Below are 16,175 nucleotides of genomic sequence, written 5' to 3'. Positions count from 1 at the left end.
TACTTTCAAAATGTATAGCTAGAGTTCCAATTAAACAAGATTGACTACTGCAAATGACATGCATGGCTCTTTTACCTTGAAGGATGCCTAAAGAGACTTTACGGGTCATCAAACCATCAATAACAGTATAATAAGGGATAGGTTTTCTTTTCTCTTAGATGAATTATGTGCTTCATTTCTCTTCTTGTTATAATGTCAGGATGGAAATAACTGACTGCCACTGGTAATGAAATCAACTGAGAATAGATGGATGGAAAGGTTTTATTGGCAGGAGTAAAATGATACTATCTTGGTGGACTCTAAATTTAATTTCTATGTTGACTAGACAACCAGAGTAGGTGTTCTATTAAACTTTCCATATGAATGACATGAACTCTTCTCACTTACCATTTTTCTCTTTCCTGTGAAGTTCACGGCTAATCAGAATGAATGGATTTGTCAATCTCAAGTAACAAGTCATGTTTATTGTGAAGCATTCCCATAAAAACCTTGTAACTATTCAGGGCTTTCCCCACTGCCATTTACACTTCCACAGATATGAAGAGAACAAAATGAGTTAGTGGTTACTTTCTGCGGCTGAATGAACTCCACAATCTACCTGGCAATACGCTGTTTTAGTCTTGAGAAGTTTATACTCAGTTTGTGCCTTGATTCCTCAAGCATTTCATTGATCTGCACTTGGTGCCTCCGTGAAGAACCATAATTTAGAGTAGTATTAAGTTTTCAATCTCTCACAGTGCGGAGAACCATCTTTCAAGTAAATTACCCTGGTGCTGGGTCTGAAGTGCCAGATCTGAACACAAGCCAGTTCTCCCTCAAATGACTTAGCTTCAAAAGTGTCTGTGAAAGATGCAGGAGATAAACCAAAGGGCGCGATCGTTAGTGAAGTTGAGTTGGTTTCTGCTACAGATAAAAAGTCACGTGAGGAGCTAAGAGGTCTCAGGCTTTATAGTTGAGTGTTTCTTTCCTTTTCCAAGTTAAAAAAGGAACCCAAGAAGTGTCGCGTCAACCAGTTCCCAGAAAGAAGGCGAATTCCTTCGTGTCCCTGGACGGGCACGTTTCAGGATATCAGTCTCTCCATCCCAGGGTTAATGAAGGAAAAGTTTCTGAACATGTTCTGGTCCATACTGTTGATGAGAGCTCTGTCAGCGAATGATAGCCGGGGTTTCTCATTTAAGAATTCTTTGTCGAAATTGCTGCAGTCATATGGTGATTTCTTGGTAAGAGGGTAAGGGGAAAAAAAAGGGAAGAAAATCAGCCACTCAATTCATTATCATAATGTTTGTCATCTAGGCTCTAATCTGTGTTCGACTGTGCTGGTGTTTGCAGATAAAGTAAAGTGATGTAACTAACACATGACCATTATGCAAGGTTCTTATCAAGCATCTCTATGACAAGGAATCATTTTATCAATAGTATAGTTAAATTCATATAATGGGATTCCACTGTATGCATGCAAATAGGTTTTAGTGCTTCTAGTTAATAATCTACATGAAGCAGAATTGGCAACCTTTGAAAAAGTGGTAAGCACAACTTTGACCTCTGCCCTTTTAGTTTACTTAGGGTGGAGTGGAGAGAGGGTGCAGAGGAAGAAAGAAAAAGGGAAGGAAATTTGCAAATTACATACTGCTTTTTTTTTTATCAATGTCCTTTGCTTCCTTGATTTCCCTACCTATGTTATTTTATTATTAAACATATTGGACTGTCTTCCACAGACTGCACAGACTGGGAGAAGTTCCCCTCAAATCACCTGATCCATTAGTCTCCATGACAAGAAAAAAAGAAAGTAAAAACCAACAGTTCTTCATTAGTACTGCTCAGTAGGGTGTACAATTCCTAAGATTATTCTTAACCTTAGAAAGCGGAACTGTACACCATACTGAACAGTATTTATGAAGAGACAAAAAATAGTCATCCTTATTTATGTGAGCATATTTAAGATTCGGATCCTTCTTCCTTCCTTCAAAAAGACCCATGGCTGGTGAGTTCAATGGGCTGTGGTCTGTGCCTACAAACAGCTGCTCAGTCAAAAGGTGGAATCAGGAATTAGCCTACAGGTTAAGCTTAGATCAAAGCCCTTATTTTTTTATATGGAAAATATCAAATCAGTTTTAATCAGAAGTAGAAGTTGAAATATGAATCAAATTGTTCTGCTTAGTCAAAACAAAATAAAAGTTCATTTTATCCCAAACAAATTACTTATTCTTGTATTAGATCTGTACTGTTACAAATAATAAGAGTCTTAGAGATGAGCCTGAAGAATTATTGGAAAATCTCCAGGGCTTGGGGCAAATGTTGAAAATAATTACCCTACCGTTGGGCTCAAGGCACATTTGCTTCTTTTGGCCATTTTCTAGGATAGCTCCTGACAGTGGCTATTTTCTAGAGTGAACACTGCTGTGAAATCCAAGAGCCAATGGTTTCTCTGTACAAAGACACAGCCGATTGTTCCACCTACCAAGGTAATTACCACCATACTCCCCAGGAATCACAGGGAAGGAGTAGAGCTGGCAAATGTACCAACTTTGCTTTGCTTTGCTTTCCTCTTCACTTTACAGTGTCCTGTCCTCCAGGTGAACCAGGTTGGTCTGCCTTTCCCGAGGCAGGTTAGTGCCTTTTGCTAATGAGTAAATGGGAATTTAGAGACCTGTCTTTCCCTAAGTGCCAGATTTCCTTTTTCTTCTTTAAATGGAAGAACATTTAACAATTGCCATTAGGGAGTGTAAAATTACATGTAACATATTACAAACTTTAGGGTAAATGTCAATAAATACAATGGGAAAAATAATGACTCTAAAATTCTTGACATAGGATGCAGGGTTATGTATGAATTTGGATCATGCGGGGTGTGACTTTTAATTATGTGTGAATCATGTGCAAAACCTCCATTGCACCTGATGTCAACAATGTACACACATGTTCAGCTCAAGGCACGTCCACCCAGCAACCCATCCTTCGTTTTGGTACAGGTTGACTATAGAGCTTAGATTTTCCTAGCAAGAGTAGCATCCCTTCCCTCTCCCCCACCATCCAAGCACCTCGTGGTTGAAGAAGTACATTCTACAAAGAACTGCCTTAGCTTGGGGCAGGGGTGAGGCTCTGCCTGGCAACCTGTGAGTAAAGCAGGGAGGGCTGAAAGGAACTGGTCCCCGTGGGGAGTACCTACCACTTTAGGCCTGAAAGGTGGCTCAATCTCCTTCCTTTCAAGTTCTTCCCAGTTGATCTCCCGAAACAAAGGATGCTGGCGGATGTCTCCCCGCACCCCCAACCTCTTCTCGGGTTCTCTTACAAAGAGCTGAAAAAGAGCAGAAAGGGAGCAGATTATTTCCCAAGGGATTAGCCTGCTGGCTGTTTTATTTCTTGGTGTGTGACCTATTGTGCTCGACTCCACAGGGATAAAGTGGAGTCAAGCACTTTAGCCTAGAATGGGAACCCCTTTGCCACTTGCTTTTCTTATCTTATTTTTCTTCTTACCTTTATAAATGAATGATTAGAATTGAACTGCTCAACACCCTTTCTTGAATGAGCCTTTTGGAATATTCCTGAGTCTGGGCATTTGCTCTCTACATCTTTGCCCTAAGAAATACTATCTATTAGGTCATATAGAGGTGGTGTAAAATCTTAGCCTTTGCTATTAGTTATGTGCCCTCGGGCAAGTTACAGAGTCCTCAAGTCAGTTTCCACACCTATAAAATGATTGAAGTGCCCTCTTCATAGGGCACTTACATTCTGAAGATGAAATGAAATTATTACACACACACTTGCACACTATAATTCCCATTATACACACTATAATGCTGAGTAAGTGGTCAATTGATTTGTTCTCTGATTGATTGCCTCATTACTGAAGAGTCTGATTTCTTACAAAGCTACTTTCTTAGGAGGGCCAGCATTGTGGGGACTCTAGATAAAAGGAAACACTTATTTCAGGTATAACACAATTCTTTCCAGATGTCAGCACTGGATTTTAATAGGCTACCTGAATATCAAGAATCACCCTGGACTCCTGCAAACCTTCTGGATAAGTAATATTTAATTCTAAGGTAATCTTTTATAACCTCTGAGCTGTTACATATGTATTCTCCTCTTTGCACTGTCCCTCAGTCACACTCCTGGGAGGTCCCAAAGAACAGTGGCAAGGGCAGAAAAGAAGCTTTGAAATTCCCCAAACTTAAATAAAATGTGTCAAAGGAATTAAGGAACAGGAATCTAAACATTAAATCTACAAAAATAACAGATCCCTTGGGTATCGGGAGTCCTTACTCATTTTACTTACATCCGCTAGATGTTTATTTTAAAGTAACCACTAGTTATAAGATATTTATAAGGAGGTTCTGGATCTTTAAAACAGAAAACATGGTGAAATACAGTGATTTTCCAGGAGAATTTGGAAAGAACTTGACCTCTATTCATACCTGAGTTTCAGGGATTGCTTTTTTATTTTTGCCTCTTAAAAATCAGGCATTATAACTATTCTAAAACCCTGCTTTATATACATTATCTTACTACTTGAAAGTCTTCAAAGGCTCTACTCTACCAAGGAAGCAAAGACCAAACAGTATGCTGTAGGGTGAAGATTTGCAAAGTAGAAATTTTCATTCTCTTTTTCATAAGTAGGAGAGAGAATCTCTTAAAATCCCAAGTGAAACATTCATGCAGCCACCCAACATGTCAAGCTGGTTAGTCACCATGGCCCTGACTTCTTTGTTCCCTTTGCCATATGGTGACTGCTGAGGACTCTCTGGGGAAACTTGGGATTCAAAGCACCTGGTTAGAAAACCGCTGTACAGTGGAAAGGACACTGGAGTCATCCAAGTGACTTAACCATCCACATGGCCGTGGGTGAGTTTTCTGAGTCTTAATTTCTTCATCTGTAAAATGAAGGATTAGACAAGGTGGCCTGTTATGGGCTGTATTGTGTCCCCCAAAATGATATTTTGAAATCCTAACCCCCAGTATCTGTGGATATGAACTTATTTGGAAGTAGAGTCTTTGTCAATATAATTGAGTAAAGTTATGGACATCTTGGATTAGGAGGTCTCTCACGCAGTCTGACTGGTATCCTTATAAGAAAAGGACAAGAGACACAAAAAAAGACAGAAAGAGAGAACTTGTGTGAAGGAGGCACTCAAGGAGAAGTTGGCCATGTGAAGATGGAGGTCAAGATTGTGATCAGGCTGCCACAAACCAAGGAGTGCCTGGAGCTACCAGAAGCTGGAAGAGGCAAGGAAGGATCCTTCCCTGGGACCTTTGCAGGGAGAGGCATGGACCTGTCGATACCTTGATTTTGAACTTCTAACCCCTAGAATCATGAAAGAAACAATTTCTGTTGTTTTACGCCACACCGTTTTTGGCACTTAGTTATAGCAGCCCTATGAAACTAAGACATGACTTGTATGACCCCTAAGAAACCGGAGTTCTCACTTCCTATGAGCCCTGGGCTGGTATTTGAGACCCTCTGTGGTCTGATGCTGACCCATTTGTAACCTTGTATTCTTGTCCAAACATAACCCCTTGTGGAATATACCACATGCCTTTTCTACCTCTGTTCTTTGCTCATGACATTTACACCTTGCAAAGAGAATCCTCTTCCCATATTCCATTCCCATTTCCTTTGTCTCATCTTTGTATCTGTCCCATCTTTGGGGGTTCAGCTTACATTCCATCTTCATTGTGAAACTTTCTTTGATGACCTTGACTCATGGTGCACTCTCCTTCCTCTCAAAGTCACAATGACAGTCAAACAATTGATGGAATCATTTGTTCCAACAAGTTGTCTCTGTGTCAGGCACTGTGCTAGATGTTTCATAGTTATCACTCTGATTTTAAAAACAAATTTACAAAGTAGGTATCATTATTCCAATTGTCAGTGGAGGAAACCAAGGCTCAGAGCACCTAAGTAACTTGCTCAAGATCACAAATCCAGTAAGTGGCAGAGCCTAAATCATAGGCAGGCTCTTCCCCATGTCTGGTGTTATTCTCCCTCTGTCTTCCACAGAACATAGAACATCTTCTCCCCATTAGAGAAATTAGCAAACTGCATTTTTTCCAAGTCTCACTTTGCTGCTAGACTGTAAGCTCTAGTGGTAGTGGGAAGACAGCATTTATCTTTCTATTTCTTAACAGTACCTCCTTCAGTGCCAGGCACAGAGGAGATAGATGCTCAATCAGTGTTTCTGAGTAAGTGCATTACCTATCTTTCTCCTTTATTTATTGCAGTATCATATGTTTTATAGCCCCATCTTATGCAAGCTTCTTGCTTTCAGCATATAGAATAGTTCCTGGCTTCAGGAAGAAAAGCCACCCAGTTCACAGTGAAATATGTTTTTCTGTAGACTCAAAAATCAGCGTGAATCAACAGAAGGAAAAGCAGATTGATTTTTGATTTGATTTTGAGAAGCAGAGGGAATAAGTCACTAGCCTCATATCTCTTTCCTTGAAATGATCATAATAAAGGACGGATCTCCACTTCTTAAGGACCTTTTGATGAAAGGGATTAGACATAAAGTATAAGTGCCTCAAGAATAGGCCCCAAACTAGCAAACGCTATTTAAAATGAAATGCTTTGGGGAATTACACTGGAATAACTGCCTAAGGCAAAGTGTACACCCATGCTAGATTTTCAATTTAGATTTTTTTTTCAACAAATGTGGCATTTGTACCTAGGGGATCATACAAAGATGCTTCTGAGCCAGGTGTATGTACCTGTGAAATTTTAAAAGTATGATTTTAAAAGTAAACTTATAATGAAAAGATAATATGATCTCAAGTCTCTAGGTTTCATATTCTTTCTAGTCTTACACAGTGTTAAATTATTATCGACTCTGCCCTGCAGCAGACCAAGTTGCCAGGGGTTCCGAGAATGACTCGTGACTCGCATCAGCAGATCTGTGGCAGAGAAGCTGTACTGAGGAAAATGAATGTTCGTGAATGTTCGTGACTTGCTTTTGTCCATAAATGCTGCCAGAGGGTGTTTACGTTTATAGGAAATAGCACATCTCTTACATAAATGGCTGGGATGCGGTTGGAGGTTGTTTTAATTTATCCACTGTCTCGGCAAGAAAGCTGTTCTGTCACCAGGGCTTAGTGCTCATCACCTTTCACCCCCTCCTCAGATACATCTTCCTATAAAAAGAAGGCATGTTTCTGTTCTTAATCATTAGTTTCCCATCATTTTCCAAGTAAATGGGCAGGCTATCCTGTTTGCATGAACGAGGAAGAGAGGGAGTTTATTTGGCCATGGGCAACTGGACAGCAGGGTCCCAGTTGTAATTCTGGATGGAGTCCAGCCTCCTCTGACATACAACTGTCCACTTAACTGGACGCATCAATGCTCCATGGAAGGCTAAAGGAAATCGAGCCTGGCAGAGGATGTCACGAAATGCTGCTTTGTTAAGCTTTTCCAAAAGACACGTTACTTTGGGAGTTCACATCATTATGCAAAATTCCCTACAAGAAGTTTCTGAGAAAAGGTATTAGTTTTGATTTTGGCAAAAAGGGCCTCAAGGATGTAGGGGCCATTGGCCTAAAGTTACAAAGCAAACAAGAAGCAGAGATGAAAGTAGAGCAAAAATAAAAACTAATTTCTACCCAAGTTCGACTGCTAGAATGTGAGCAAAAACCACTTTCCTTATGGAGAAATGGAGAAAAGACATGGAGTTTTTACTAACTCATTGGAATTAATCACCCCAAAGTCTTTTATGTGGGCTTAAAGCTTCTTTTATCAACTAGTCTTTCCTTTCTTCTTCTTTCTTCTTAATTGTCTTGGTCTGCTATATTGAAACAAAATTAATCTCTCCTCATAGCAAATCTAGTTCTGCCACTGAAACTCTGCAGATGAATTTTTTTTTTTAATTTGCTTGGCATTTAGATTTAGTTTTTTTTAAACTTATTTTAAAATAATTATAAGTTCACAGGAAGTTGCAAAGATAGTATAGTGAAGTCCTGTGTACGCTTCACCCAGTTTTCCCCAATGGTTACACCTTACGTAATTAGAGTACACCATTGAAACCAGGAAACTGACGTTGGTTACAATGTGCCATTTTATCACATGTGGAGATGTGTGTCATCCCCACCACAATCAAGATTCAGCACTGTTCCATCACCACAGAGCTCTCCCTGTGCTGCCCCTTCAATTGTAACCCCTTTACCCCAACATTCCAAGCCCCAGGCAACCATGCATCTGTTTTCCATGTCTATCATGCGGTCATTTCGTGAATGTTATATAAATGGACTCATACATGTGACCTTTTGAGATGAGCTTTTTTTCACTCAGCCCTTGAGATCTATTCAGCCTGTTTTGCGTATCAATAATTTGTTCCTTTTTGTTGCCCATGCACATGGCTAGCCATCCTTTCTCTTCAAATTAGAAGTAATCTTTTCCTCTTACCCAGTGTCTGTCTCTCCTTTACAAGCATCACTCCCCACGTCCTTCCAAGCGAAGACAGACTTCATGGGTTTATTTCCCTTGGCCTCAGTCAACCCGAAGATGTCCGGGTGGTGAGGTAGAGCTGGGTTTGGGAAGCCCAGCCTGGAGGCTGGTTCAGCTTTCTGAGGCATCACAGGTGAAGGCTGATGGCACCTGGAGCTCAGCTCCAGGGTCCCACACTGTGACTTCCGTGAAAGTGGCCCTGAACCCGAGAGCACTCTCACCCCTGCAATGGTACTGACTGCCCCTGTGCCTCATTTCCCTTCTCTGTGCATTTTGTTGGCCCAGCCTTCTCAATGGGACCCTCCCAGTAAGTCCTTCTAGAGATGGTGTAAAACAGACGCAGTGCTGGTAGAAATGTTTGAAGGTGACTTTATGTAAAGTAGGATTGTTTACATTCAAATCCTGCTAATCATTTTCACTGTTGCCCTCTTTTCTTTTGTATGGGTTAATTTTGAAATTAGTTTTCATTTTGTATATGTTTTGTTCAGTCATTAAAAGCGAATTTATATGGTAGATACACACAATGGAGTATTATTCAGACCTGACAAGGAATGAAGTCCTGATGCCATATGACAACATAGCTGAACCTGGAAGAAATCATGTTGAGTGAAATGAGCCAGACACAAAGGATAAATATTGTATGACTCCCTCATATGAAATAATTAGAATTAAACAAACTTATAGAGTCAGAATCTAGAACATAAATTGCCAGGGGATAAGGAAGGGAAGAAAAAAAGTGAATTTAATTGGTCATTTAGGGAGTTTTCTAAGTTTATTTATTTGGATCACATTCAGACGAACTGGCTCAGATTTTTAATACCAGTTTTGTTAACCTTGGGCTGGGTATCCTGTGAGGACTTTGTCAGCACTTCTTTAGATGCAAGATTTTGATTCCTCAGAGAGAACTCTGGAGTTGCCTCAAAATTTCCAATACTTTAAACAGGTTGTTGGTTGTATTAGAGAGGCAGAAGTGTATACTCTTTAAATTTAACTCCAAGAAGTTCTCCATGAGAGAAAAAAAAGTAGACTAGTGAAAAAAGGTCTGATACTATCTTAAGTTTAGATATAAAAACCCATGGATAGCTTCTAATCTGAGAGGAGCTTCTATTCCCATCTTCAATATAGCAAGATCAAGTCTAAAAATTATTCCTTCAAATGATTTTTTAGCCAGTTAAGATATGAGATCGCAGAAAATGGAAAACACTGTTTTGTCCCAAACACCTGTATTCATGGTCTGTTTCTATTGGTTCCAATAGAAACAGACCTATTGGTCCTATTGTAGGCTCTTGTTTCCACTGGTGGGACTCTTTGATCCAAATATCTGCTAAGACAGCTCAGTAAATGTAGCTGCTTATTATCATCATATGTAATTAGCATTCTGCATTAGCATCATTCTTTCCCACTTTTTACAACTTGCCACATGTATGCCTTCTGGATAGTATTTTGTATTCTTCAAAAAAGACACACTCAGACTTTGCCTGAGTTTGTCAAATCTTTCATGACAACTCCCTGATGCTTCTTATCTCTCTGTACTGACTGCGTGGGAGCTCCTGGTTTATGGCCAGTGTTTTGTGTCTGCATCATTGTATACTGATTTTCAGTGGATTCTGTCCTACACGGGCTGGGGCTGGACTGGGGCCTGACTGCTGCTTTGGTGGTAAACCCTGGAGAAAGCTGCTGAGATGGTAACAACCCCTACTTTTAGAATTTCTAGGGTGAAGGATATATCAGTATTTTCAGCAGACAACAGCTGGGCCATGATGAGGAGAGCTGTTCTGTATCTATGTGAATTCCTGCCTAAGAGGATCTGCTGGCATGACAGCAAGAGACAGTGAGAGTCTCAGTGAGATGGAGTATTGCTGACAAGAGTTTGGGTAGAAGGAGTAGCCAGACCAGGGAATGGATTGAATAGCTGGTGTCTCAAGAATCTTAGCCCAAAATGTTCCCAGTGATAGGTCTCTCCAAAGAAACCACTAAACCATGTCTGGCTCAGAGTGTGAAGCTACCCAGCCATATAAGAACAGTTCTTGCCCTTCCATCCTTCCTCTGCTTCTAACCCAGCAGGGTCTGAAATAGAAGCTAAGAGTTGGGGAAGAGGAGGTCAAGGAGACATTTGACCACAATATAACCACATCCCCTTCTCCGAAGGTGAGTAGTTGCCTCCCACGGGCTTTGGCCAGAGGAGAGGGAGGAGGAGTCTTAGCTTTACAATTAGGATTGATGTGATGATTAATATTTTGGACTGAACAGCTTCAATTTCTCAATTGAGACTCTGTTTTATGACTTAGAGTGAAAATAAGTTTGTCCTTTACCTAAGAGTCATCAGAAAGCCCTGTCAACTTGGATGCATCCTATCTAGGTTTTCAACCAGGAGCATAGGAAGACCAGCCCTACTGAGTATATTTTATCGGGTCTATGGGAAATTAAAAGTTGAATTTAAAGCCACAAATTTTCTTGTTCAAAGTACCAATTACATCTCAAAGTGGATGAGACATGGAACTGGTTTTGGGGCATTTCTTTTGTAAATAAGAACTTATTGTACATTCAGTTTGATATCTACTTTTCATTGTATTGACACTCAATTAAAACAGATGGGGATAGGAACAACCAAATCGATAGGCCAAGCCCTCAATCTTGGGGTTTGCCCTTATGAAACTTATTCTTGCAAAGGATAGGCTAAGCTTACTTAAAATTAGGCCTAAGAGTCACCCCCAGAGAACCTCTTTTGTTGCTCAGATGTGGCTTCTCTCTCTAAGTTGATATGGCAAATGAACTCAATGCCTGCCCCCTCTATGTGGGACCTGACTTCCAAGGATATAAATCTCCCTGGCAGTGTGGGACAGAAATGCCAAGATGAGCTAAGGTCTGGCATCAAGGGATTGAGAAAAACTTTTTGATCAAAAGGGGGAAGAGAAAAATGAGACAAAATAAAGTATCAGTGGCTAAGAGATTTCAAACAGAGTCAAGAGGTTATCCTGGAGGTTATTCTTACACATTATATAGATATTCCTTTTTAGTTCATGTTATATTGGAGTGGCTGTACATGAAACTATAGAGCTGTGTTCCAGTAGCAGTATTTCTTGAAGATGATTGTGTAATGATAAAGCTTTTACAATGTGACTGTGTGGTTGTGAAAACTTAGTGTTTGATACTCCTTTTATCTACGATATGGACAGATGAGTAAAAAATATGGATAAAAATAAACAAATAATAGGTTAAAATAAATTGAGTAGATTGAAATACTAGTGGTAAATGAGAGGGAGGGGTAAGGGGTATGGTATGTGTCATGGTTAGGGACAGGTGTCAACTTGGCCAAGTTGTGGTACCTGTTCATCTGATTGGGCAAGCGCTGGCCTGTCTGTTGCAATGAGGACATTTCATAGGATTAGGTCATGATCACGTCAGCTACATCCACAGCTGATTCCATTTGTAATCAGCCAAAGGGGAGTGTCTTCTGCAATTAGTGATGCTAAATGTAATCATGGGAAGCCTTTTAAGGAGGACTCAGAGGAGACAGGTTCCATTCCTGCTTCGGCTGGTGAGCCTCTCCTGTGGAGTTCATCCAGGCCATCCACCGGAGCCATCGGCTTCTCAGCCTGCCCTGTGGATTTTGGACTCTGCGTTCCTACAGTCACGTGAGACACTTTCATAAATTTTATATTTGCAAGTGTTCCCTGTTGATTCTGTTTCTCTAGAGAACCCTAACTAATACAGTATGTATGAGTTTTTTCTTTTTTCTTTTTCTGGAGTGATGCAAATGTTCAAAAAATGATCACAGTGATGAATGTACAACTATGTGAGGATGTTGTGAGCCACTGAGTACATGCAATGTGTGGAATGTTATATGTTAAGAATGTTTGTATGTTAAGTTTTGTCAATAAAAATATTTTTAAAAAGATGGGGAAGATCTCATTTCAATCCTGTGAGATATAATTATTGTTTACTTACCATGTGTATGCAAGGACCTAGAAATGAATGGAAATACTCATTAGAAAACCTAATCCTAACCTCTTGAAGCCCTTCTTGGCTTCTTCACTTACCTTCACTAGAAGGTCCTTGGCCTCCTTCTCAAGCCATCGTGGGTAAAAGGGATTGTCCATGCGGATGGAGTGGAAGAGCTCTTCCTCATCTTGCCCATGGAAAGGTGACTGGCCAATCAGCATTTCATAGAGGAGGACACCAAAAGACCACCAGTCAACAGAATGGTTGTATTTCTGACCCAGTAAGATCTGTGTGAATAGAAGGTAGAGAGGCAATGAATAAAAATGAGTGAAGATTGTTCATGGACTTCCCCAGGCCACATGGTAAATACTTGATGGTGATGATACGTGGTTTTAGCAAAGATCACACTGAAAACTGTATCTTTTGACAAGCTATGGAATCAGCGGAAATGAGTGGACAAGGCCAAAATCAAGTAAACATTTTTGAGTTTCAATTTCTACTTTTCTTCTGACCTTAAGCAAAACAACTGAACAGTGCTGTCGGTCTTCATTTTCCTTTCTGTGGTGGGAGGGGTTGGGTGGCAGACTTCAGACCTGAGAAAGCTGGTCTGTATCTTATTTCTCCAGTATCCCAAATGAGAACCTCTAAATCAAGCCCCTGTGTTTTTATGACTTCTACTGTCCTGAGTTTTTGCATGAAATTTCTGTAAGTAATCCATTGCCCAGTGAGATCAACTGACCAAATCACTTCCTTAAAGCCTAAGCTAATCTTGGTTGGCCAACTCAGGAGTCACATTTGTAGTCACCCTTATGAAGAGTCAAATTTTGCAACAATACGTAGAGAAAGCCTAGCATAACAAACTGTCCCAGTCCAGAAATTAGAGATCTCTGAGAGCTACAAAGGAAGTTGACATCAATGCTATGAGTACAACTGCTCTGCTCTACCTATTAGGGAAATAGACTTAAAGACTGAATTCCTACCCAACTTTTAAAAAATATTTCTACCCTTTTGCCACTTAACTTTCCTGGTAAAAGACTTTGTACTCTGGCCTTTCAGCAACCTCCTTGTTGGAATACTGGATGACAGAGAGTGCATACGTCATTCTGTTCAATGCTCATCATCCCAACAAATGATGCCACAGGCTTCTCTAAGGCAGTACATAGTAGGTGCACAATAAAAATTTGTTCAGTGGAGAAGGGAGAAAAATCCTCGCCACTTCGCAGCTGCTCCTTCCAGGATGGTTTAGGATACAGCTTCCTTATTACTTAAAACAAAGTGGATGGTGAAAAATGGTATTAAAGCATTAAGTTAAAAAAGCAAGACTGGGATCAGTCAGGATGGCCATCCTTTCTACCTGCAATTCGTCCTGGGCTTAGTCTGGTGTGTGTGTGTGTGAGCCCTTCCACACACACACACAGAGGTCATCTTGCTGTTTGAGTTCCTCGTGTGAAATGGAATTTTCCCCTTTCTTCTTAAATGGCAGAATTTGGAATCTGGAATGAATGGCAGAACTATAGCAGTGATGATCTTGGGAGAGAAAAATAGAGAACTACAATTGTAGACATTCCAGTATTTTCTAGGGAAGCTGCATATTTTGATGCTGGTGAACATCTTGATGCAACAGAATAATGGGCACAGCTGACCCCTCCCCCACTCCTGGGTTTATCCCTGGGAAATGGGTGTGGCAGTGGGTGAGCCTCAGGAATCCTGTGAAAGTGTCAATAATACAAGACTTGTCAAACAAGCAATTTTGATGGAACAAAATGCTGTCAGTTCTATTCTGGGTTAGTTACTTATCATGAGTTTGGGGCAGATTGCTTAAACCCTGTTAAGTCTTTGTAAAAAGTCGTTATGACATCAGGCTAGCTCCTTACAGGGATTTTGTAAGGATCCAGTGAAAAGTAGGAAAGACAGCGTGCTTTATCAACTGAAAATTACTATGTATGTGCTATGATAAATATATATGTTGATGAACTTTTACTCATTTGTGAAAATAAAGAGCAAGTTGTTAACAGAGTTTAGGAGCTGGAAATCTGCCACTAGCCTTAATTCAATTTTTACCTTGAAAATTAGAAAATATTAACTTTTTCTTAAGGAATAATCCAAAGGTAGATCCATTGAGAATGACAGAAAAATAAAGATGTACGTAATTATACACAGTCTTATTTCAGTCAAATTTGCCTTAGGTGGGGCCAGATTCACATGTAATTCCTGAAATATGCCACAAGGGGGAACCCAAAGCAACCAGAAACTGCTCTGAGCACCACATCTTTGTAAACAACTTCATTTTAGCAGGACGTATGAAAAGAAATTTGGGCAGGAGACGGCAGTGTTAGAAATTAAATCTTCTAGGTTAGGTGATACTAATAAAAAGTACTTCGTCTCAAGTGAGGAGGAAGAAGCAAAATGCAAATTTCACACTCAATTACACACTTAGAACACAACGGCTGCTTAATAAGTACTAAGGTGTGTTAGGTATTTTTCATACATCGCTTCTTTTATTTATGAGAACCCCCTTAGGCAGATACTGCTAACCCTCTTTTACAGAGGAAGATGATTGCATTTAGGGAGGTTGAGGACTTACTTAAGGTCTCCCAGTTAGTAAATGAAAAACTGTGTCCTGAACCCTGGCTTTATAGGAGATTACTAATTTAATTATATAAGGTTGTCTCCTGGTTTTAAATCTCCACCTAAAGTGGTCATGCTTACACTCTTCTAAGTTTTAAAGACATCGTGTTGGAGAAAACCTGGCTGGAGTAGCTCCTTTTCTGTCTCCACCTATGGTGCCTTACTATGGCCTCTTTTTCTGGGTCGTTCCCTTCCCTGCTCCATCTTTATTCAAAGAATTCCGATGCAGGGCTCTGAAAGCGACCTCCAAAAGTGAGAAACCAGCACCTGGTCCACACAATGGACTTCAGGGTTTCTCTCTTTCCCTTAGGGAGAGACCTCGGCTACAATGCCACCTGCTTTTTGGAGCGAGAGCCCATAGAGCTCGTGGGTTAAAGTCTGTACAAGGCTCACCATGGTGACGCCACAGCGAGGAAGTACTGCTATTGTTTACTAAGTGAACACCCGGTGCCTCTACAGTTTTGATTTCCAAGTGACTCCTCCTTTTTCCAGGGAGCTGCCTCTCTATACTGAAATCCCATATGAATTTACTGAGTGGTTATTACATAGTAGTAAGTGGGTTGGTTATTATTACATATTAGTACACACTAGTACATATTATTACAATATATTAGTAAGTAAGTTTCCTTATTGGTCAAAATGAGCTTGAACCTCCGGTGATACCTCAGACCCTTTCTCCTATAACTGGAAGGCATAAGGAACAGGAGCGTTTTGAAGAAGAGTGTTAGGTCTGAGTAGACCCCCACCTGTGAGTTTGTTCCCTGGTTGTAGGGAGCGCAGCCTGCCTTCCGGGCGTTACTCCTGACACTGCTCTGAAATGCGCTTTCCTTCCACTGCCCATGCACAATTTGAGTTCTCCTGACAAGCACATATCAGTGTCTTGGCAGATGGGCTTGCTGGCTCAATCCTAGCTGTTTCATGTTCTTGTGTCTTTTTTAAAAATTCCTTACCTTGGCTAATGTGCTTTTGGTCTGCCATAGAGGTAACACGCAACTCTGTTCCTAAAGGAGCTTACATTCTAAGAGGGGAGAGAGCACCTGAATACACAAAGAGACAACACAGGCAGCTTATATTTGGAATGTTCCCTCAGAGTAAGGGAATATTCCATTGCTATTAAAGTTCAGAGAAAGGAGTGCATTCCTCTAGCTCTTTCTGGTTTGGGAGGTGGGGAGAA

At 40.5% G+C, this 16,175-nt stretch overlaps 1 protein-coding gene across 4 annotated transcripts in view; it reads right to left on the bottom strand.

The window, feature by feature from the left end:
• Positions 1-444: 444 nt before the first annotated feature.
• PRKCQ (protein kinase C theta) overlaps positions 445-16,175 on the bottom strand; it is a 174,620-nt gene continuing 158,889 nt past the window's right edge. For 2 of the 4 annotated variants that reach the window (XM_077169476.1, XM_077169477.1), the window contains exons 16-18: positions 12,472-12,660; positions 3,167-3,295; positions 445-1,216 (exon numbers count right to left, since the gene is read on the bottom strand). In XM_077169476.1, coding sequence (XP_077025591.1) covers positions 1,061-1,216; positions 3,167-3,295; positions 12,472-12,660 — 474 coding nt within the window. In that variant the 3' untranslated portion in view covers positions 445-1,060. Of the gene's footprint in view, positions 1,217-3,166; positions 3,296-4,683; positions 4,872-5,659; positions 5,820-12,471; positions 12,661-16,175 lie in introns of those variants that run through there. The other 2 variants (XR_013179426.1, XM_077169478.1) reach the window with 2 other exon arrangements.

Source organism: Tamandua tetradactyla, chromosome 7 (assembly GCF_023851605.1).
Source record: "Tamandua tetradactyla isolate mTamTet1 chromosome 7, mTamTet1.pri, whole genome shotgun sequence".
Classification (NCBI taxonomy): Eukaryota; Metazoa; Chordata; class Mammalia; order Pilosa; family Myrmecophagidae; genus Tamandua; species Tamandua tetradactyla.
Note: the sequence above shows the minus strand (reverse complement) of the source record. Positions and strands in the feature narration are given on the sequence as shown.